Consider the following 24849-nt stretch of genomic DNA (forward strand, 5'->3'; position numbering starts at 1 on the left):
AAAACTCAGGAAAAAAAGGAAAAAAAAAGGAAGGGGAGGAGACCCAAGCTGCAGGGGGAGAGGACCCCACTTTGGTGGCTTGCTTCATTCAAATTTGTGCTGCCTGCTGCCAGCCCTGCCTGTACCTCTGACTTAGCCCCATCCAGCTCCAGCCCTCCACCTCAGGAGGACAAGCAGGGTGGGCAAGAGGGTGCCCCCGGAGCACCCCCCGACAAAGGACGGGGGGGAGCAGCAGGTTTGGAAGGGGTGCAGGGGAGCTGTTGCATGATTTTGCTTTAAGAGATTTACATAATTTTCCTACTCCCAGGAAACTGAGAGTTTATTTATTTATTTGTCTGTTTACATTTATTTATTTATTATTTATTTATTAGCAGCTGGGATTTTATTTAAGAAAACTCAGAGGTCTTGCAGCCGACCCAGGCTCTTTGGTGCTATTTAACTCGCTGGCTGCGATGCAGAAAGTACAGCTGTGTGAGGAAATTGGTTAATGAGGAGAGGACGGCCTGCACCAGCCTGCGCTCACAAGAGGTCCAGCAGCCCCTCGCACCACCACGTCATTCCACTTACTTACAAATATGCATTGCCCAGGCAATGGTTTCTAAGTTTTATTTTCCTCCTTCCTTAATGTGTTCAGGTCCAGAAAGAAACGTAGTATGTGAGTGGCTCCAAGAATTTGGACTGTGTGTTAGAACTCAATTTGGGGTGGGGGGTAATACTATTTACAAATTTCTGTCCGCCAATTCCCTATAATATTACATTTATGAAGAGGCAACAGTTCCCATCCTGACTATTTACAGTGCAAGTTCCAAGCAAGTTTCCTTGTGAGCACAGCATTACTTTTACATTCTTTAAACATGAAGCCAATATTTAAATAGCAAATGCGAGGTATGCCTCTGGAGCTAGCTGAATTTTGTAGCTGCTTGGATCCCAGTTTGGGATGGAATGGCTACAAATACTGAAGGGGGGGCAGGAAACAAATTTTGCAAGCAGTGGAGTCACCATGACAAAAAATAATTTGTTTTTATTTTAGATTCAGATTTCATTACTGCACTCAAACTACTACAACTGGGCTTTGAGTTATTATACAATCCAAACTGTTTCAATCAGAAACTCTAAGACTCAGTGTGCAATGATTATTATTAATAATAATTAGCTCCTTGGTTTCTTGATAGAAAAAGGCTATCAACAAGCATTTGTTTAACCACAACAAAAGTATAATTAGCTTATCCCACTTAGTAAATCTGTATGCATGCCAACTCATACCAAACTGCTACTTTTACAAAAAATTGCAATAATACAGATCATTTTTCCAGTCCTTTTTGCACAAAATTTATTTACAATGTATACATAAATGCTCCATGATGGGACTATGGGGAAAAAAAAATGCACACATGACCGATGTCTTGCCCAGAAAGAAAGTCAACATATTAAAAATAAATCTTCAGTCCATGTTTCGAGCTGCATAAAACAGGAAGTGATGTACAAGGTGGTGGTTGCTGCATGGGGACAAGGATGCTCTGATGTGACAATTAGGCTTCAAATACACTGCCTTTCCGTTTCCATGCTTCCTCCTACCAGTCTCCTTAAGACACTGCCTGCAACAGCTGATTAATCATTGTTGATGACTGCAGTTTTTCCCATCCTTCCCGATTTACATCTGTTCAGGCCAATTCAAATATGGTGAGTAAATGAATTAGACATGCAAATTCACGCCCCAGGCTAGAAAGAGAGAGAGGGAGAGAGACAGGGAGAAAAGGAGAGAAAGGGAAGAAAGAGAGAGAGGAGAGAGGGGGGAGAGAGAGAGTGTGCATGGCTGAAATCCTAGGATAGAAGAAAGATTCTTCTGCCTGACATAGTTATTTTAATGCTCTAAAAATCCTGCAAATAAGCCCTTTCTGTCATTTGCAGGATAAGTGTAAGGCTTCTTTTTCAATGTAAGGAGGCTTCTGGAGGAAGTGAAGAGCTATGGAAACAACACACATAGTGTGGAAAAATTTCACATTTTTTTTAAAAAATCTATAAGAAACAACGTAATATGGATAACAGTATAATAGCATTTTACAATATTTCACTCTTTGTTCTCTTAATGTCTTATATAGGTATTTAGCATGTCCCCAGAAGTTGACTTCGGTTGGTGTTTTCCTGCTTTTCAGGGTCCCTGTGAAGAATCGGAACGTCCCTTGGTCCAAAGTTGAAGCCAAGAACTCCATAGTCATTGCAGAAAGACAATGTTTGAAATCTACCGTTGCTGCAGACAACGTGTATTTCCCTTAAGCTACTGAGCATGAATGTCCATCACTTGTCCGCTCACTGCCGGCTCGCCGGTATGAAGCATTGTGGGGCTTGATGCTGACATGGGCATTCCAGGGTGGGGTGGTCCTCCATGCATCATCATCGCTGGGTGGTGAGGGTGTCCAGGAATGTAGGTATGCATGGGGGGGCCATGACGCAGCTGAGCGGGATGAGGGGGCATCTGGGGTGGGGTATAGCTTGGCTGTCCCATATTCATACCCATTGGACTACCCCGAGACACATAGTCCCCTGGCATACTTTGCAGCCCTGTGGAGAGAAAGAAGTGGTGGTGAGTGCTGGGGATCAGTTACGGACATCGGGCCACAAAGCTCCTCAGCTTGGGCACAGGAAGGCTGAACTCGAGACCAAGGCGAGATGCGGAATCATGGATGTGTGAGTGCAGCTGCCTTTGTGGGATTGGAGTCTATGTATGGACTCACAACAACGGCAACAGGAATGATTCTCAGGTCATAAAATCCCCCCAAGTACATCCTCCCCCCTCCAAATACAGAGTTCTGGGAGATAAAACCGCTTTCTGCTTTTATGGTTAGGAACGTATGCGACGGAGATATTTCCAATCTGGAAGCATGCCCAAGGCAGAGCCAGCCTGATGACGACTAATGTCACACAGGGTGGTGGCACCAAGCCGGGGAAGCCCTTGTGAGGGCTCATAGGTGGGCTCCATCCCCCATGGCCTTGTTCCAGCTACCCACCTTCGTCTCCCCACTTGTAAAAGTGTGCTGGGAATACAAGGCAGGGAATCAGTAGTAGTTAATGAGGGGCTTGGGAGGAGAGATGAGTTAAATCAGTGTCGAGGTTTATCAACAGTTATTTATTTAGCTCTTGAGCTCCATCACTTGGAATCTGTCCCAAGTATTTGTGCCATTCAAACAGACACTATACAGCAAGCACATACATCACTGAACAAAGGCCTCATATGAAGCCGAAATTGATAGGATTACTAAGGATGATTGTTAAATCAAACTTGTATTTTTAAATGCATTAAAAATATATCTATAATCAATAGCAGTTATCAATTGATTCTTTCCATTTGCTCACTTCTGTCTGAAAAAAAATCAGACACGCAACTCAGTCAACCTTGCAGTGGGTTTGGGAGAACAATAAGAAAAAAATTGGACCTAAAACAATAAAACCTCCTGCTTTCTGTGGGCCTCTGCCTTCTGCTTGGATTGCTGTAGCTGATGGGAACTGACAGGTGTATTGTTTCGGAGAGCTATAAGCTCCATAATCATCAAGGGTGAAAGGCATACGCTATTGCTAAGTAGGTTCAATTGGCTTTAGTTCTAAGTAAGAGCGCGCTGTGAATGCGCTGAACACCTTGGAATCAGGTCTCAAGACTCTAGCAATGAATAGCTGCTTAATCTAGCCTAAAGGAACAGTTTTGAACTAATGAAAATTGCTTATAAAATATACTGTACTCACAGCTCTTTAATCAAAAAAGATGATAATATTTTTTGTAATAACCTATTAATTTAATTGGTCACGAAGCATAAAATACATCATTTAAATTTAATTGACCCAGAAACTAAGAAACAATATTTAAATTAGCTAAGCTAGAAATTTCCATGATGAGGTAATAAGGCTGTTGCATTCCCAAGCTCAGAGGAATGTTTTCACAGCTAATTGTTAAAACTTAGTTTTGACTTGCACCCAGAGAAGACGACTATGAAATACACTTGGCCTGGGTAACTTCAAACCCTGCATTAATATTGGCTGGGGGTACAACAAAGATGCCAAAATAACTGCCTGTAACTCTAGAAAGAGAGCGAAAGAAACAGTATCAGGCACCATTTAAACACGGTACTGGTGCCTCAGTGTTTCAAACTGCTTTGCTCTTTAAATAAAAAAAAAGAAAGAAAAAAAAGGTGTATAATGTATTTTCCCTTATAAAAAGACAAAAGGGTGGGGGAAACTGGGGCAGTTTTTCTAGGCTTTCTTCGCAAGGCCTGCCACTGAAGATTGCATTAATGATCTCTATTTTTGTATACTGAATAAGTCAAATCCATTTGTCACACTGCAAGTGATGGCATACTTAATTTGGATATAGTCAATTAGCCTGGGCTAAGCTCCATAGCCTGCTGCGCACACCTCTATTTTGTATTCTCTCTTTTTCCTTTGCCACACGTAATCCCATTATGACGGACAGACAAAGAGAAATAAACTTGGGGGGAAAAAAATTAAGAAAAAAAAAATCAAAGTTTGGTTCATCGCCTTCCAAAACGCAACTAAGTGAAGCCACAGCTTATTTTTTTTTTCACCTATGAGAACTCTCTGTTTGGCTTTTTTGGTGTCTTGCAGGTTAGCAGGAGAAATGTAACTCATGCATCAACTGCGGTTAGACAGATTTATGACACTTTGGGGACATGCTCTTTCCTCTCCCTGCGCTGCTGCAGACCGCTTACATTTTGCAAATCAGTCTGTTGCCAAGACGACGGGCTCCCCCACCTCCCTGGCTGCTTCTTGTTTTGTCATGTGCTCAGGGATGGATAATAGCATCAATGTATGGCGGCGTCAATGTACGGCGGCGTCAGTGTACAGCGCGCGCGCGCACAGGGGGTTTGGGAGCTTGGAAAGCTTGAGCTGAACCAGAGGGACAGAAACCCAAAGGAGCCCAGGCATAGGATGGATGGAAAGGAAGGAAAAAGCATGAGGCTATGGGCAGGGAGAACATAGGGAAATGTAAGGAGACAAATATCCCTCGGACAAAGTGAGAACAAAGACCCCGTTTGTACTTACTTCCCCCTGGCTTTGCCATTGGTTACCTAGGTGAAGGTTACATGTAGTGCCACTGCCCCTCCATGCCCATATTCATGCCCATTCCACTCATAGGTCCTAGAAGGAGATAAAAATCCAAGAAGATGCCAGAGAATGAGCAAAGTCAACAGATAGTGCCAAAAGCCCCTTTCCAAAACACAGCATGGCAGAGAGTCCAGGACCCCTCGAGCGAGAAGATGCCTGGTTTCCCTCAGTGGTTGAAAGCAGGCAGAAGACAGGCAAGGCAAGGCAGACAGCTGAGACGACGGTGAAGGGTGGAAGTGTGGTTACCTGTGGTGGCATGACTGAGATCACCCATCGGTGGGTGATGCTAACCCGAGGGCTTACCTGGTGCTCGGATGCCCATGTGCTGCTGGCCGTCCATCACAAAACCTCCCATCGGCTGCCCGTCGGGGTTATAGGGTGTGCCTTGACTTACTGGAAAAGTGGAGAACATTGCTTTTTAGCAACAGCCAAAAGGGTCACCTCTTGGTGTCATGACACAACCCACTTATCTATGAACTCTGTGAGACAGCTACCAATACTGCCTCTAAAAAGAGCGAAAACCATCTTCTGTTCAATTTGAGAGGCTGAGCTAACACGCTTGGTTTTGGCTTAATTTCCTACTGCAAGTTAGCGATCCGAAGTCTCGAGACACGAGGAGCCCCAGCTCCAGCTGCTGCCACTGCTGACGTCAATGCAAAGACCTGTATAGGAGCTGGATTTTATGGCTGGAATAGTCACACTGAAATTGCCGTGTGTTAAATTACGCCCGTGTGCCTTTCTAAGAGCAGGACCTGAACACATTCATGCCAGATATTTACCTCTAATGACAAAATAATCGAATGTACTCAAAGAGGAATTGTGTCCCAAAGGCATCTAGGACAACGATGGATTTGGATAGTCTGGCAGTGAGACTTGGGAAAGCAAAACCAACTGGGAGTAACTGGCTATTCCTCAATGGTAAATACCCACACAGAGCTGCGAGCCAAGACCCCAGACAGAACAGGCATGTGACAACTTAAGATTTTTTACAAAAATAAAAAGAAATTCCCCCAAAGTAAATGCCAAATACTCATCAATCCCCAAAGACAGCTACTAAGAAGAAGAGACAAGGGACAAAAGGATCCTATACAAGTACACTACCTGAACTCGAGGTTTTAACTGTACATTAAAAGCTGGCTTCAGAAGTAAGCTGCCTTGGGTTATTAAAGCACATAAAGCTCTACCTCATTGAATGTCTTTGAACTTTACTGAGTCCCACAAGCGATTCTGACCCCTTTGCCCTTTTGACAGGTAATAAAGTTTACAGCAATTCCACACCAAGCCATGCACCAGGGAGTGGTCATAGGAGCAGAAAGAGCTGGGAAGGAAAACTCAAAACAACTACTTGTATGTGTATGGGAAGTCCAGTCATGGAGTGGATCATTTTAGTTTCTTTTTCTGAATTTTCAATTTTCTTCCCCAAATGTTTTAATCATGTCAAAATTATTAGGGTTGTAATGAAAGAAAAGCTAGTTGCATTTTAATTATCAATCACTCCCAGCATCCATTTCTCATTTATTTACCAGATAATGGACCTCGTGGTGAATGGCTTGAGCATGTTTTTTGCCTGCATGACTTGAATACAGCTACTATTGGAGACTTACCTGCTCGATTGGACTGGTCTATCATGGGCTGAACTATTCTTCTTCTAGCATTAATAAACCTGCAAGAAAAGAAAGCAAACAGTTAGGAAAGGGATGACTTTTACCCATCCCCAAGCCCTCTTGCCCCACTCTGTCAGGCTGCAAAGGGATGCAAATACTGAAAAACCTCTAACCCTGATGACCTCTGAGAGCACGAGCTTGGGGTTTCCAAGCTGATTTATGTTTGCCTGCTTTCTACCACAGTCAGACACTTCCATTTCATCTTTTCATGAGGGAATTAGCTGAGTTTTCAGGAAACAATACCAGCAACGCTCTTCTTGTTTCAGAATGGGGCACAGGAAAAAAACAAACAGGTGAAGCCTGCGAGATATTTGTGAGGGCATCTGCTACCTCCCCCTCATTAGTGCCATTTCTGCCTTACGTTCTCTGACTTCTTTTTCCATTCTTTCTTTTTTTTTTATCAAAACCTGCCCCTACCTATCCCAAACCTAATTCCCTTTTAATGCCCACTATTAAGATAATGAACTGTGATGGCAGAAGCCCATCAAATGAGAGAATGTCTGGAGTTTTATCACTGCTAACTCACGCTGCTGGGGACTTCAGAGCCCTGCATTCCTCCTAGCCATTTCTTGGTGGGCTTTTCTCCCCCCCCCCCCCACCCCTTTATGCAAAGTCTGAGGGGTCAAGGCGAGGTCATAGCTTTACAGTAATTGAATTTATAATCCTGTTTTCTCCAGCTAGGCCTGACCATTTACAGCAAACATCTTGTTAAACTGTAATTACTGGACTACTGAAAATTCCCCCTGAACAATGAAAAGCAGATCTTTGGAAATGAAAAAAAAAAGGTACATTCATTTTTTAAAAATAGTCATCTGTAACCATACTCCTTGTACTTTTGTAGCTCTCTGCCTCAGTGAGTCTTGCAATGCTTATTTGGGAAAGGAATATTCAAAATACTTTGGAGCAAAACAGGAGAAGGAGGAGGATCACAACTGCCTCGGTCTCCTCTGCGGGCAGTCCTCATGGCACTGAAATCAGGAGGCTCAAAACCATGGCTGGGAACCTGCCTGAAGAGCATTAGAAGAACTTCTCTTGTGGTCTTGCTCATCAGAAAGCTCAGTTAAAACCCATTTGGAAAAAATCTTGGCTGAGATTTAATCACAGCAAAGCCTCATAACCAGACTTTATGTTCTTTGCAAGAGAGAACAGGAATAATAAAAAAAGTGTATGCCACGATATCTACTAGTAAAAGAAGAAGCGTGAGCCTGGGTACAATGACACAACACTTTCAGAATGCAATAGGAAAGTCCACAAAGGACTGCTTGCTGCTTGTTTTTGTTGCCTTTGCTTGGAGTGGCTTAGCAGGAGTTCTCCTGCTGCAGAGATAAAGCCTAAATAGGACCTTCCTGCGAGAATCAGCTCTGCACACCCACTCCCCAAAACCAGAGGGGAGAAGAATCACAAACCACCACCCCATGCTGTTTGTTTTGCCCTCATCAAAGACCAGCACCGTGATTTTGGTCTCCTCCTATCTCCCATTCCCAACTGATGCCCGCTACCAAACTAGAGCAAAAAATTAATCAAGATTTGAATCCTAATCAAGCCTGTCTCAAGAAAATGGGCTCAAAGGCACAAATTCAGGGTGCTGATGTGGAAACCTTACACCTTAACTAGGTCATGTTTTGCCAGCAAGAGCATTGGATCAATTTTTCTACACATTTCCAATAAAGAAAAAAAAGCCTCAACTCCAGCAAACAGTGTTGCAAATCAGTTTATCATTATCTTGTACAAACCATGGAAATTAGAATCATGTGAGCAGAAGGTTAGACTAATTCTCCTTTCTCATTATAAGCACAGGTGTAGCACAAACACCATGTGAAATAAGCAATTAAAAAAAATCTGCCTTTTTTCCCCCATTAGCTGCCTTAGCTCCATGACCAATTAGAAAATTGTTTAATATCTGTAATCTGCATTTGCAGAAAGCAATTTTCACAGTAACTCTCCTAAGTAAAACAACAACACAAAACCCCAGTGCCTCAGCCATTTCTTTCTGCATCCCTGGCAGGCTCTTGCTGTGTTTACACCATCCTTCTACTGCCCAGCTGCCAGGACCTCTTACTGTGGCAGGAGGGGAAGGTTTTTGGTAGCTGTGAGACTGGCTGGTCACTGCAATCTTCATTTGCCAAAAGCTTTTACCCCAAAGAAACCCTGAGCAACATTAAGCACACATACCCCAATTTCACAACCTTCTCTTCCTTCTCCTCCAAACTAGAAGTGCTTCTTATAAGAAGGGGGGCTCAAAATCATAAACAATTATAGCTGGACTTTACCAGTAAGTATCCAGAAGATGTGCCTACGGTAAAACATATTCTCACCCTGTTTGCACCATGCTATAGCTTGAGATATCTCTTTTAAGAACATTTTACGCACAGGTACTTAATAGTTATCTTTTTCCTATGCATTAATGGAAGTATTTTCTCTAAGTAGCAATTCTGCCAAACAGCCCAGTGTTTGGATGTCTTCAGGGGGAATTCAGACGCAAGAACATTTTCCTTCTGGGCAAAGTAATAAAATGACATTCTTGCTCCTCCCACTAGAAGTCAAACGGAGGTCAGCTCCCCATCCTTGTATCTGTTTAAATAAACTGGTCCAGCTGTTTGTTTCCAGGGTGCCCTTTAACCTTCTGTCCCATCCTCCCTGCCTTTGTAACAGAACGCTTTACTTTGCATTATAGAAGACTCCAAACCACTATGCATTAAAAAAAAAAAAAGAAGAAAGTATTCACTTTCAAGTTTCTTCCTGCATCCCAGACCTGGAATTCCTAAGAACCCATCAGATTAAAACTACTAATGCGGCTTGCCTTGCGAAATCACAACACAGCACTCTTACATTTACAAATCACAGCTGAGAACTCTGGGAGACAAACTGCAAATTAGCCTTTGCTGCAGAAATATGTGGACATGAGGATAATTTCTTCATAGTGATATTTTTTTGTTTGAGAGAACGGCCAAGATCTTTTGATCAGTCTTTGCATTTCCAAAGCATCAGGCTGGCAGCACCAGCAAAATAATGGAACAGAAAAGCTAGCAGGAAAAATCTCATTGCTTGTTTTCCTGCATGTCCACATTCACCTATCTTAAGAGAAAGAAAACCTAAGTCACTCTAACTTTTAAAAGTTAAAAAAATAGGACCTAAAAACATATTCCTGTATTAAGAACTACTCAAATGGAGTACTGTCAAAATACAACTCAGCATAAAACTTAAGTTAATCATTAGGACCACTGCTTAACCTTATTCATGTGAGTAAAGACCCACAGAGGCTCAAAGACTTGCGTATTTTTTCCCATACCAATGTTCTAAGCATTGGTACTTTTTCTCTGATGTGGCAGGCTTTTTTTGTTTCGGGGCTTTTTCCCCCCCAAAGAACAGAATCAGCAGTGGAACAAACGATATGAGATCCCTTAGTGTAGAAGTTGTACCCATTTAAAAGCCCGAGGAGGGCTGAGAACTCTGCAAAGTGATGACTTGGGTTACTTTTGCTTGCTTGTTTGCTTGCTTTTTTTCTTTTTTTTCCTTCTTTTTTCTTGTTTTCTTTTTTTTTTTTTCTTTTTTTTTTTTTTTACCCCAAAGGGAAGAATCTGGCATGGAGAGAACGTTTGAACAGTTGGGCAAACACAGAAGTTTAAAGTATTTATTACTTTTTTCAAGTTAACTTTTCCTTGCCCTTTTGGATACATGAGAGTGCACTTTCTGCTGTGTCCCCAAAAGCAGGAAAACTTCAATTATTCCACCTGCATAGCCCTAAGAGGAGGAGGAAACCCTCTTTTCTCCAATATGCACTTTACTAGGATGTTTTCTCTTAGGCTTCTTGCCCAGGGTCTGTCTCCAGAGGTCACTGTCAGTCTCCCCATTTGGTGCATCACCAGTCCCACGGGTGAGATCCAGACCCAGCCCCGGGGATGCTGCAGTCTGGCTCTGCACTCTGACCTTCAGCTTGGCCACCCTCACTGCCACGCACAAGTTTTGTTTCTTCTCACTGAGAGGCAGCACGGCTGGTGATGACAAAAGACTTATTTTAGTTGGAAATTGGCTACAATAATAGCAGCCAGAGAGCAAGGATTTTCGGAGGGTCACCAAACCCTCCAAAAGGCATAGTTTGTGAAGGCTCAGGTTACAGCCCAAGTGACACTTTCCACACAGATCTGTTCTTTCTCCCTTCCCCTTATATTTCACTTCTGCTGAGTGAATAAAACAAGACCTTCCTCTGCTGTCACCAATTTCCAAAGCCACCTTTGCTCAAGAATCGACAGAGTGATTGTGGGGTCTTCCAATTTGCAGTCTTTGAATGAAATTTTCCAGGACCAGCTGTCTGAAAGGAGATGCTGAGACTTAGCAGTATATTGAATTTTTCTCTCCCCCCAGCCCTTCCAAATGAGGAGAGTTTCACACCATTACTGAGTTTTGATACTTGGAGTTGCAGGCTGATCCTTCCCAATATTGTCCTAAAACACTGCATGCCAGAAGGCTGTGTATCACTAGCAGTGCCAAGAAATTCCCAAAAAAATCTCTCTCCCTCATTTTCTCCTTGAGCACTTTCTAGCAAACCAAGCATAAGGACAACGAGAAAGCCCACAGTAGCTACAAACCCCAGTGCTAAAAATCTCTACTGCCCCTCTGAAAAAAATAGTATCCCTCTTGACAACAAGATTCTAACAGATGCCAAAGTAACCAGAGCCCTGCAAACTGGCAAGGAATTCACTTGTAAAACCAGCCATACTCTTTTCTGCATACTGGGATCCTTCACTTATACAGCAGTGAAACAACCTTCTTTATTCAGCACTTAATTCCTCAATGCTTAACAGGTTTATCTCTAATAAAAACAATTTAAATGGAAAGTGTGCTATAAAGCAGGATTATTACACTTCAGTAACTGCTTTATTCCTTATTTTAACATATTTTCTTTTTTTTTTTTCCTGTATGTTTGTTTTCTGGAGTTTTTTTAAAGTAGTCAGTGAAAGAAAAGAAAAACCCCAAAATCCAAAGAAATTATTTCACCAAATACTTTCAAGTGTTTTAAAAGCAGCCTTAAAAAAAGCAAGCTTCCTCTGTAATTGTGAACAGAAAAAAATAACTGCAGACTTTGAATGGTAATCACATCTCCCCATCCCTAAAATGAGAAATAAATGTTAAAAGAGTGCTTACTGCCGTTATTAGAAAGTTCTGATCCTGAAGTCAGTTACTGAGCTTAATGACCCGTAACTACCAGTCATTAGCAATCCATACTCTCTGTACTCCCTTTATTTGTAAAGAAAAAAAAGAGAAAAATCCAAGACACTCAAGAAACTTTGTTCAATTTAAAGTCAAACCTTATGAAGTCATGTTTGGCAACTTTTCTTGGTTTCTCCTCCACCTCCTCCGAACTGAAGACAGTTCAGGACTGCAATACATCATTTAAAACGCTAAATGGAGGTAGGGAGGGAAGAGAGTACATGGGCTGCAAACCGCCCACTCCAGACACGTAATATTGGAATATACTCCAAACACAGCAAATCCATCAATCAGGAGGATCAGGAAAGTTTCCTGAATGCTCTCCTCTCCCTCCCTCCTTTACTGCAGCACCAGCACAAGGGACTGTATACACGGCTGAGGGTGTCACAAGACAATATTGAAGAGCGAACAAATAAAATACTATGCAAAACTAGTGATGAAAAACCACTAATTAGCTGACAAAATTGATGTAAAGCACTAATGAAAGCCATGTGTGGTTCTGCAATTTAGTTTTAAAAATAGCTTCTGACTTCAAGCATTACTATGTGACCCCACCGATGGATTCATGTTGTGCATTCAGAAAGTTGCTTTAAAGCAGGAGAGTGCTATTGAATCTCTCGCAAGGCAACCCTGCTAATGTAGTGAGCATATTGAGTGCAAAAACACAGAGGGATGGGATCAGGTATATGCTTCTTGTAAGAGAGTGGCTATGCCCTACATTTTGGCCCCCCCAACATGCACCAGTTCTGCATTTGGTCACCTCCTGTATGCTTGCTCTTCTCCGACGCCCTTAAACCCTGCTTCCGCTCCATGCCATGTTTTCTTCTCAGATCACAACGGGATGTATCCTGCCTCCAAATAAGCAGACTGCATTTGGGGAAGCACATTGCCACCGGCTCCATGGGACATCACGCAGCCTCTGTGACTACCTTGGGGCGGCAGCGAACCTGGTAGTTGCTTATGCTCTGGGTGCAGAAGGGATGGGTGACAGCTTTCCACCAAGGCAGGAGACACAAGCTCCTACTTGGCCCAAACACTCCCCTAGCCCCATCTCTGTGCAGAGCTTATGGGTGGTGGCTGCTCAATGGTTCCTTCCAGAAGAAAACTGGGCAGGAAACACTTTATCCATCTTGCAGTTTTCCCTGTTCCCCAGTAGGATGAAGCTAAAGCTTATTTGTATTTATTTGTTAGTTTTGAATGAAAAACAAGAGAGGGACATACTAGGGAGGAGCAAAGAGCCAACATGCCCAGGAAAGGGCTCCCTGGAGATGCACTTCCCTGCTCTGCCCATCTCCAGTGTGCCCTCCCATATCACAGGCAAGCTGCTGTTGGCCTTTCTGGTATGCTCTCTTCCTTCTCCTCCTTTCCTCCCATCCACAAATCCCTCTCAGAAAAGCTTAGCTGACATGGAAAGTTTCCGGTGAAAATCCAGATCTGGCATCCAAGGTGCCTCCTCACTGATGCCAAGAAGCTGGAGCAGAGGCCATGCTGCAGGTCTTGGCTGCGCTGGGCAGGGCTCACAGCAACCTCATTCCTGACACCGCAATTCCCTGGGGGTGCAAAGCAGATGTAAACTCGCCCTCAGCAGCCAGATGATGTAAGGGGAAATCTTTACATGGCAAAGCGCCAGCAGAGCTGACCTCCCGTCTCTTCCCTGCTCCCAAATCCCAGCGCAGCTGTACTCTGCTGATCTCTGTGTGCCACAATTAGCCTTTAAGGAATAAGGCAAGGATTCACCTAGTAGAGCAGCACTAAGGCTGCTCTAACTCCTGCCCAGGACAGCAGTGGACCCCATACAGTGCTGCGGTTGAGTACACAACACATTACCAGCCAAAATCTTGCCTCCCACAAAAATACTCTCCCTGCCCAAGGACTGGTGCTGTGTAGCCACTTTTCCACTGCATATCTGGAGAGTGATTTATCTCAGCACCATGCAATGAACTAGCTTTGCTGAGAAAGAGATGTATGCACTTCAATAAGTAGACCATGCCACAAACAGCAAGACCTCCCAAACACTTGTGGTAGAGGGTGCGCAGGCTCTGGAAGCTCTTAGACCAGCCCATGCTGTGATGTGCATCTCCCACCTCAGTTCTGAGGGGGGTCTGAACATCAACTTTCCATATGAACTTTCAGGAGATCATGTCTGGACTTTGTAACCCAAGTTCTGATCTGGTGCACACCAGGAGCACAACCAGCAGCTTTTCTTCAGCAGATGATTTCAAACCAATAAACCCTGCCACTTGATGGCATGGATTACACTGGGAATGGGTGAGAACTGATAGCAAAATACTTGCTATTTCTTTGGAAACACCCCTCTCTCTTGCAGCAATTTTCTTGTCCTCCATTGATTCAGCATAACCTCTTATTTAAGGGAATGTAGTGCTTGTGAGAGGTGCCTGTATCCTCTCCAAGCTTTCTCTTGCTGCAGAAGTGGTCTAAATGTAGGGGTCCTCCTTTGAGGTCTAAGGTGCTTTCCCTACATCAGATTGGGAGCCTTGTCCAAACAGCTTTTTTCCTCTGTTCACTCCTTTCTATAAGGCATATGGCATGGGAGCTGGAAGCTGTGCCCAGCCTCCAGCCCAAGCAAAAGCAGAGTCTGCTCCCACATCTGCCTGCTGGTTTGTGTTCACACTCACAGAAGTACATGAGAAATTATCTTTCCACACTCCTGGATGGATCTCCTCACCCTCCTCGTCTCCACAAGGCCACTTCAGGCGTATGGAGCAACTCCATACACTGTCACGCCACACCAGCTCCTCCAGCCTGAGGGACAAGGAGAAGCAAGCCCAGGGTGGCCAAACCAAAAGCCCTGTCAAGTATTCTTGGGGGGAAACACCCAGAGCTCCTCAAAAGAAAACATAATAAACCCTCATATAGGACCTGTGATTCATACATGAAATAGGCTTTGACATCACTCTGGTCTATACCCCAAGATTTTGGCTCAGGGCAGAGTGGGGAAGCTGTGATTCGTGTGGTTACATCCTTCCCACCACTAGTGAGACAACAAACACAAGCACGTTGGTGTATTTTGTGTGATGTGGGCACCTGAAAAACTGGTTTAATTTTTTTTTTCCCCATAAACCACAGAAGATACAACTCTGAGTCACAGCCAACATGAAAAACAACCCCACACTTCTGGACGAACTTCCCCCCAAGACATCCGACTTCAAAACATTGTTTTCTAACCACTGCTAATAACCCACTTTGTAATCTACTTTATCTGAACATGATTTCTCATTAAGCGAAGTAATTCATTTTGCTTATAATCCTACTTCTGACAGCGTTTTAGTCAGGGAAGGAGAAAAGACATCCTCAGAAAACAACACAAACAAAACACATGGGGAGGTCAGAGGAATGTCAATGATAAAAAGAAGTAGTGAGACCATGGAACACAGAAAGCTTTGGGATCATCCTCCAGATGGTATAAAACACCTTTATAAAGCAGGTGAGAAGTCACATGCCTGAGATAGATCTGAACTGAAAAGGAGCTATTGCTATTGCACTTTGCCATTAGCCAAAACAGACACAAGGACTGCAGTGGGCAAGGGTAAAAAATAATAACCCATGAAACTGTTACGTGACCTAGATTTCACTGAAGAACTGCAGAAGTAATATTTTTTTTCAGCAGCATCTGCTGCCATTTCTTTTCCTTTTGTAAAAAAAAAAAAGTAAAATAAAAGGCAGCAGCCTCATTAGCGCTAATGCTGGTGTAGCAGCCACACATCATTTACACCAAAATCATTTCAGGGCAGGCAGGGCAAAACACACGCCCTCAAAAGCACGTCCTCGCCCTGCGCCTCTGGCTGTGTTTCATTTTGGAGCTGAGAAATTGGTTTAGCTAAGAAGGAGGCAACATTTGCCCCGTTTTTAATATTTTGGGCTGACTTTTTAACCACGCAGTTTGCTTTATGCAGGTGCAGCTTGGAGCAAGTGCCTGATGTAAGTGCGAGAGAGGGTCTCTGAGGGCACCTTTCTCTGCATTTTGGCGTTTCAGTTTGCAATAGTTAATCGCTCTACACCAGTCTCAGCAACTGTTGACACAAAATAGGTGGAGATCAGGTCTGTGCAAGCACAAAATACCAGAAAGGCAAACTATATGCAAACACACTTCAGATAGCTATGACAAGAATAGACCAAAACCTGACTTGCAAAGCAATGACAAATCATTACTCTCCCCCCTTTTTCTTTTTTTTAACATATTGAAGGTATTTTTTTGTGACAGAAGCATCTCGTGCACTGAAAAGAAACCAAATCCTGAGGACTGTATTTACAGAAGATGGTACAGCATCGCAGCATTTGCAACACAGCAATTCCACAATAAAGTGGGATTTACTTTTAATGCCAAACTCTAGTTTTGAGGCAGTACACACCTGAATCTCAGCCTTTTTAAGTAAAAAGTACCAAACAAAGCTTCCTGGCCCTGATCCTGCAGAGCAAAGCTAGGGCTGGAGCAGGGAAAAGAGCAAGTGGCAAATGTTTGCATGGCACCATTTCATCTTATTTCCTTGACACCTGACAGTACATTTGTTACAGAATATTAATGCACTGACTAAAAAAGTTTGTCAGGTACCAAACCAGCCCAGAAGAGGATGGAAGGCCCAAAGGAAAACAGGGTTGGCTTTTTATCCTGCTTATTGACTTCTCAATTGCTGAGCACCTTTTGTTAGTCAAGACTATTGGAAGGTAAACCCTCTCTGCACCATGCAATGCTCTGCAGTGGGAACCAACCTTTCTCCCTCTCAAAAAAGCAACTGTGTGAATAAAATAACACCAGCTATTTTATTTGCTGAAAGCTCAGGGCACCACTAACCAATCTTAGTTTGCGCAAAATGACTCCACGTTCTCTCTTGAAATAAACGATGTTTCCTCTGAAGGTCTTCCCCAGCCTGAATCCAGGGATTGTCAGAGCAATGGTTAAGGGAAACATCCTCCCCTGGTGCTCCTGGACAGGGTGACCTCTGTTTTGGGGTAGTTTGGGGTGCATGGAGACTGCCAAGACTGGACTGAGCAAGAAACCCAGGGTCTATCACCTCACCAGGATGAAAGCTCTTTCTCTGCTCCACCTGAAGTCCTGGATCATTTCTGCCAAAACACTCTTTAACCACCTCCAAGCATCTGCCCCCTTTGGAAAAACACCTGTGTTTTATGCCAAAGCTGTATCGCTGCTCCTTAAACCCACATGCCGAAACCAAACCCCGTATGTTTAAACCACTGCGCTGTATTTTTAAACAGCTTCACTGAACTAAACAAAAATACCAGCCTAATCCTGTGACACAATGGTACCTGATGGCTCTAAATTCACAACTCTTCCCCTGTAAGCTATTTGCTCAGCTTTTCTAATAATACCTTGGCTGCCTGGCAGTTCTCCAGGGCTGTCTAAGGCATTATGCAAACTAAACATTTTTTTGTCTGATTTCAATATTTTCTTATGAGTAAGTATACAGGATTTTACCTAGTGAGTATTCCTGATTGCTGTAATGTAAGAACAGAGAAATAGACTGCAGATGTAATATTATTATTACAATTGGCATTCAAGGTGAAATGCATAACAATTAGCTAAGACTTAGTGAAAACATAAATGTAAAAATCTGCTTGAAAAGCCTGGCACATGGTATGTTTAGAATAGCTAATTTACCGCACATATTCAAATTGCTCAAATGGTACAACAATTCACCCAGCAAGATCCTTTATACAATAGTTTTCTTGGGGTTTTGTGCTTTTTTGGGGAGAGCAGGATTATTTTCACACTGCAAACACCTACTGTCTTACTTTGGAATAACAAACAATATGTATTTGTTAAACCTGAAACATTTATTCTTTCTCATTTCTATTTTTCCCTGCTCTCACGTGTGTTCCCATTAACAAGCCAGCGTTTAAATAACATCTGCATATGTATTCTTGAATCACACAGAGGAGAAAAGTAAATAGTTTCCAAAATCTGATGGTTAAGTTCGTATTGCTGAAGTTGAGAGGATAATTTGTGAATGTTTTAACATTTACAAGTAAATAAGTACTTGTATTTACTGTATCTGTTTACTGAGAAAAGTATTTGTTATGTTCTTACACAGATTCAAATTGCATCTTGACCTTTTCTCGTTTAATCTGTTTACTGCAACAAAGCCGTAATAGATACATCTGAAAACAAGCAGATATTTTATTTGCCTACAACTAAAAACGTGATATACTCTTCAAAGTGGCAAACTGAGTATCATGCCTATTTATTGTAGCCTGTGATTTGGTAGGCAAGTGGGGGTGAACGTCCACCCCTGTGCACAGGACCGGCACCTCCTTTTGCTATGCTCCCTCCCTGCTTGCCTCCTCCCCCACTTACACCCTAAAAATAGTGCTTAAGTGGGACTAAAGTGGTGCACTGGTCATGTGCTGGCCTTTTGCTCAGGCGAGTATCACCCTCAGCAAAGGAACTGAGCAAAGATGATGTCTATGTTAAACACCTAGCCCAATGAAGGGGCTGGCATGAGGCTTAACACATGGGAATCATGGGAAAACATTATCACTTGTATTTGGGAGTGTTTTGGGGTGTGCTTTAGATGCACCGAATCCCAGGCATGCTACGATAAAAAAAAAGACACCACAGTGGTAAAACAGGGGCCTGGGACTGATTTCCAAAAGGTGGCAGGGTGGAGAGCCATGCAGCCGCTCCTCCTTCCTCTTCATCTCTGTGGAGGAGTGGGCAGGGGCTTTTCTGCCCCATTTGAATCTGGCCCCGTCAGCATCCCCCCATCTGCATCCCTCCATCTGCCCCATCAGCATCTGTCCCCATCTGCATATTCCCCATCCACTGCATCAACATTTCCCCATCTGCACCTCCCATCTGCCCCATCAGCACCTTCTCCAATACCCCCCACCTGCATCTCCCAATCTGCATCTGCCCCATTTGCATCCCCCCATCTGCTCCATCCATAAGCCTGCCATCTGCAAGCCAGGCTGGGCATGACCAGTGGGCAGATGGGAAGGACACCTCTTGTAGTGGTGTTCCCAATTCAGCACTGGATGCTGGGGAGTAACCCCATATCAGAAGAGAAGAATCCTCCCATTCCCATCATGCCACCCTGCCTGTCATGCCACAGCAAAGCTCTTCATCCTCTGCCCCGTGCAACTACCACAGCAAAGATCTACCACTATGTTTACCCATTAGCAAAGAAATGCACAGATGAGAAAATTTCCTGCTGGAGGGGACTTGTGATGGGGCTGAAAGAGTAATACAGTATTTTCTGGGTGTCCATAGCCTGAGCTGGCTGTGCTAAACACAATAAGGTGGTTTGGTCTTCCTATCACAAACCCATCTCAGGTTTTTCAAACTCATCTTCAGGCAGGTCTTGAAGCATTTTAAAAATGTCTTCCTTATAAAGTTTCAGCAGAAATAACTTCTGCTGTCTCCAAGAATGAGATTAGGGAAATTTACATTATTTGATCATTTTTTCCAGTGTGTTTGATTGGAGTTTGGTGCATTTTTATTGCAGGCATAGGAAATTATACACAAAATTGACATTTAAAGAAGCCAAAGCCATAAAATCAAGAAGTCAAGAGTTAGGAAACCGTATTAGTAGAGCTGCTTGTACTCTATTCTTTAATCTACTTTATATGCAAACAGTTGCATTATCTGCTCATAGTACAGTTTTTGATAGGGCCTAATGCCTCAGCTACCCTAATGATGATTATGTCTATTATAAGAACAGGCCAAGGCACCATAATGTAGAAAAGTTGATTTCAACAAGAAATAAACTTTGTCAAAGTTGGATGAATAAGGCAGCAAATGACAAGAAAAGTAAAGCAGTCCTGGCTGAAGCAGCTGAACACTGCACTGGAGAAGAGGATTCAGCTCTACTGCTGCTTTGGACTGCTCAGGAGCTACCAAGTACATCATCAAACCCAAACTCTTCACCAGCAGTTACTGATTTTTTGCATCTCTCCTCCATACCCAATGCTGGAGGCTGGCATGTATCATGATCAAGGTGCTCAAAACAGTTTTGCTGGTTGTTGGACCTTAAACGAGGATAACTTGCTGTCATTTTGAGTCATAGCACAGTCCCAGACCCACCCAAAACTGGTAGCTGTGCTGGCCTGGACCTCCCTGAGCCTCACTTCTTCACATGTGAACTGGGACAACTGTATTTTCTCTCTCTGCAGGGGGACTGTAAATATACTATACAGACCCACAACCTTTTATGCATGTTTAGGCAAGAGGAGGTCAGGGGAGGACTTGGGTATTACAGCAGTAAGCACCATAGGAAAGCTCAGCAGTAATTATTAATTCCATCTTCAAGCATGGTTTGAATACAGCTCAACAAATGAAGCACTGAAGAATGAGGGTAAGATAAAATATTGACTAGCTGCTTCATCATTGTCTGGTCTGTGCCCTAGATAGCACAAGGGTATTTTGGAAAAAGCATAATGGAAGCACTTAATTAAAGGCTGGAGCTGTAAGGATTTGAATTTTCAAACTTAACCTTTTTTGTTTTTTAAGATTATTTTAATGTAGTTGCATGCAGCTCTATTTAGAGAGGTAGTCACATACAGACATGTACATACTGAGAGGTTATATAGGCACATTATTCTACAAATATACAGACATTTATCTGTGTGTATCTAGGCTTCCCTAAAACATAAACAAGCATGCGACACCTAATGCAGCCCTTGATGAGAATTGCTCTCTCTTCTCCATAGAGTACTAGCAGTAATTATTTACCATTAATTCTTAACGGGAAAAGATTCAGCTGGGATGTAGTAAACAAGAAAACTGTATAGATTGTTCAATATAGCCTGGCTGGCTCTCAACTGAGGTTCAAAGAGATTGGATCACACCTCCTGGATATTTCAATCACAGTTTTTATCACCGGCGAAAAGCACCTTATTAACCTGTAGTTGGTCAGGTCCCTTCCATGTCCATATACACAACACTGTCAAGATCATGCAAGTGCCCCTTCTAGTTCACATTACCATGCTTCAAACCCTAAAATCCTGTGGGGTTAAACAACTAACAAGACACAGACCTGAAGAGTTCATTTAGACAAACAACATCTTGACCTCTGCTACCTTCCTACTTTCCATAGATTGTGGTTTTGTTGGGGTTTTTTTGTAACAGGGTGAGGGCTCCCTCTTTCCAACAACAGGAACACCCAACTGTGGCAAAAAGATGGTACTAAAAGGCAACAGTGGTGATTCACAAGAAAATCATCACATGTGCAAAAAAAAAAAAAAAGAATACTCCAAGTGGGTTATTTCATTGCTTTTAAAAAATAAAAAAAAACCCAAGGAAAAGGGGCAAGTTAAAACTGTGGTATTTTGAAAGATGTGTTCTACCACTGACACATTTCCTGGCATGTCTCACATCATCATCCCTTTCCTGTGACTTCTCCACCATCAATAGGAGTTGTGTGCATCAACCCAAGGAGCCTGAACACCAGGCAGAAATGCGTATGTATGTGAAAAGCACCGTTTTTTTCTTTATGGCAGAGAACTGAAGTATGCAACTAGCACATACTGTAAAGGCATTCAAAATATGACAAAAAAAAATTCTTCAAATGCTTTCAATCTGCAGAAAACAAATGATCTCTTCACTGTCTGCTCTGTGGCAAACTTCTAATTCTATCCAGAAAATCCAGCATTCCCAGTCCGGGCTAATGACCATGCTACCAGACATGAGTTTATGTTTTTCATGCACATTTCATGTATTCCCACATGCTGTGTTGCTGCCAATAATTTATGACTGATCTGCACCCAGCCTGCCCTTCAGCATTTTATTTAATCTCTGCAACAGTGATTTACAATGACTCATCATTAATACAAAAATGTACATGTGTGTTAACAAGTTTGGAAGAATCTAAGGAGGAAGGCAAAATTTTTTGCAAGTCGTGGCTGAATGACTTATGAGCCCACTGAAGAAAAGCAAAGCTAACCAGAAATGATACACTATCTCTTCCCTGTAGAAAACAATTCAGGCAAAAAGAGTTTTTTTCTCCTGCATACCACCTTAAAAGGAAATACTTTCCTCAAAAGGTTGGGAAAGGGTTGCCCCATACCCCCATGGATTTGGGAGGGGATGATAGCTCATTGGTCAACCTATGAACGGATCCTGAGAATGCATGTATATGTGCAACCTACATGTTCAGCCATGGCCTCACAGCCTCCTTGTTCCTTAGCATCCACTACAAAAAGCAGGGGCTAAATTGCTGTATTTTGGCTTTTCTGCCCACCATCTGTGATTTAAGAAAGCGTCGACTGTCTCTATAGTGTTAAATCTTTGTGCAACTGGGGTGAGAAGGGGAACTGTCTCAATAATTTACACAATTGTAACACCACAGCAGAATTACCAAACTAGCTCAAGCAGAGGAAGCCTGCCCTACATCCACAAGACTTCAGTTATAATATATTTTGACCTCCTTTTTTTTTGTTTTTTTTTCTTTCTTCTTGCACATAAGGAACTTATAAAACCACATCTGACACAAAGTCAGAGTAAAAACTCCTCAAATCTGAGCCAAGATGGGTACTGAAAGGCACCCTGGAAAGTCACTCAAGAGAAATACCACTAGCTTCAGTTCAAAGCATCTTACAGTCATAATGTCAAAAAGATTTTTTGGTGGACCATCCTAAACAGACACACTTGCCCACATCAAACCCTAAGTTCCCAGACCCCTCCAAAGCAGCACACACTTGCTCCACTTCATCGTTAAATAAAATCCCTGACGAACATACACAGCTTCTCAACTGGCCAAAGAGCCTATCATTAAACTGAAGGACAACCATAACAATTAGAGTATCTCCTGGATGAAGGCTGGAGGATGTAAAGTTGACACGAACACTAATTTTGTCTAGCTGAGCCAAAATACTGTGGGTCACGTTTCCTTATAACACACACTTCATGTTTAGTGCCTTTTATTCCTCCATTTTAAAGTAAGTATCTTGGAAGCATATTTCACATACACTAAGTATTTGGTATTTTCTTTTATTCAGTGTCTTAAAGGGCTTCAAAAAATTGATCTCCCAGGGCTGCTGTGGGGTCATAGAAATTGATAACCCTTACAAGCTATGCTTATGTGAGCCTGCCTGCGTCTCCCAGATAGTGCACTTTGTAAATTAATCCTCCAAAGGCAAATATATTGTAAGTAGCTTGTTATCTCTAAAGTACTAAATTGAAGAATACACGGGATTATATTGACAGAAATTACATTTTCTGTAATGGGGTTTAATATATCTGAAATCTCTCCCACAGGCTCCTACTCTCTCTAAGAGAGGAGGGTTTGTTAATGTAGGTGCAATGGACATCAAGACCAAATTTATTCACTAAAATGGATTAGGCCATGTAATCAGAGCTTCAGTAATATTAATCTCTGACACTTATTGAACGGAAAAAAAACCCAACTTTTGTCTGCAAACTGGCATTCCTCCCTCCCTTTTCCCCAGCAGGCTCACTGTTTGCCTTGGCCATTTTCTGGGTATTATTTCAAAGAGGATAAGGTTTCCCATCATAAACACTAATCTAAAAATATTAGGACAATTAATTAGATACACTTAGTTTTACAAGGTATTAGATTGCAATACACTTCAAATACAACACTTACTCTGAGATAGTGGGAGAAACCTGCATTTCAATGCAGTAACAAAGGGTAATATATCAAACTTTTTCTTTTTAAGGGTTCATTGTTGTGATTTTGTACTTAAATCACAAGTAATTTTCGCTGGTTGCCTTCACCACATCCTGCACAGTTAGCAACCCAAAATCCACTGTAGAAAACAGCACAGATCCAAATTTCCTTCAAAGAAATCACTTCTACAACAGATCAGGGGCTCCAGCAACCCTTAGCTGGAATAAATAAACAAAATTGCCCCACACTGTACTTCAGCAGCAGAAAGCCAGATTGTCCTCAAAGTTTACTCCAGCTTTCAAAAACTGGACTATTAAAACAAACCAGTAAAGAGATTGAAGGATATCAGTTAAAAAGGAAAACCTTACTACAAGCAAAAAAAAGAAAGCATGACAGCATCCCAAAATAACAATACATTCTGCAGAAATGGCACCAACTGCCCCATCTCTTCACTCAACATCTCAACCTCCTCCAAGACCAAAGCTCTCAAAATGAACGTGGCTTCCTATTAAAGAAGACACATCCTCAGCCAGAAAGAGTGGTACTCAAATGTAAATACACTGAAATCTGCCCAAGAGATGTGAAAATAAATACGGTTTGTTTTATGCAGTAGCAAACCTCTTAGTTCCCACAACTGAAACAACTCACCTACATCCCCTACACATCAGCAAACTGTTGTGGGGGGAGCAGGCAGGGCAACGTGTGTCCTCAAAAATGCAAAGTGTTAGCCAGGGGGTGCCAGCAGCCATACAGAAATATCAAGGAAAATTACTTACCAATTGTTCACTTGAAGTATAGTGAGCCCCGTGTCTTGTGCCAACTGCTTTTTCTGTTCTTCTGAAGGGTAAGGGTGCTACAAGACACCAAAATAAATATACACATTTAAAACAATGCTTTTTTTTGCCTGCTTTTTATTTTAAACTAAAAAACAACCCCCCAAAACCAAACCAGGAGTGTGACATCTATTGAAAGGTGAAAATGCTGAGGTGTGTCACTCTTTTATAATTATTAATGGGCTACTACATCACTTAATTAATGGCGGTAAAAGCCAATTATAAAGATTAGTGAAGTGGAGAAATAACTGCTTAGGATACTGGCAGTACCTTGATACTCAAGAAGGGTATTTGTTGCATTAGCTGAAAGTTTTTGCACTTGTCTCAAATGACCGATTAGAGTTAAATCACCTCTTTCCCCCCTTCCCCCCCCCGTATTTCACAGAACAATAAGGACTGTGATAAAGCACTTCGCTGTAAAACTAAAAC

At 42.5% G+C, this 24849-nt stretch overlaps 1 protein-coding gene across 2 annotated transcripts in view; it reads right to left on the reverse strand.

Moving 5' to 3' along the window:
- Positions 1–1002: 1002 nt before the first annotated feature.
- The window catches only part of MEIS1 (Meis homeobox 1), a 106955-nt gene continuing 83108 nt past the window's right edge, over positions 1003–24849 (reverse strand). The window contains exons 9-13 of one of the 2 annotated variants that reach the window (XM_005147450.4): positions 24364–24440; positions 6717–6775; positions 5416–5505; positions 5050–5145; positions 1003–2559 (exon numbers count right to left, since the gene is read on the reverse strand). In XM_005147450.4, the coding sequence (XP_005147507.1) occupies positions 5087–5145; positions 5416–5505; positions 6717–6775; positions 24364–24440 (285 nt within the window). In that variant the 3' untranslated portion in view covers positions 1003–2559; positions 5050–5086. The remainder of the gene's footprint in view (positions 2560–5049; positions 5146–5415; positions 5506–6716; positions 6776–24363; positions 24441–24849) is intronic. The other variant, XM_005147447.3, reaches the window with a different exon arrangement.

This window comes from Melopsittacus undulatus, chromosome 3 (genome assembly GCF_012275295.1).
Source record: "Melopsittacus undulatus isolate bMelUnd1 chromosome 3, bMelUnd1.mat.Z, whole genome shotgun sequence".
In the NCBI taxonomy this organism is placed as follows: domain Eukaryota; kingdom Metazoa; phylum Chordata; class Aves; order Psittaciformes; family Psittaculidae; genus Melopsittacus; species Melopsittacus undulatus.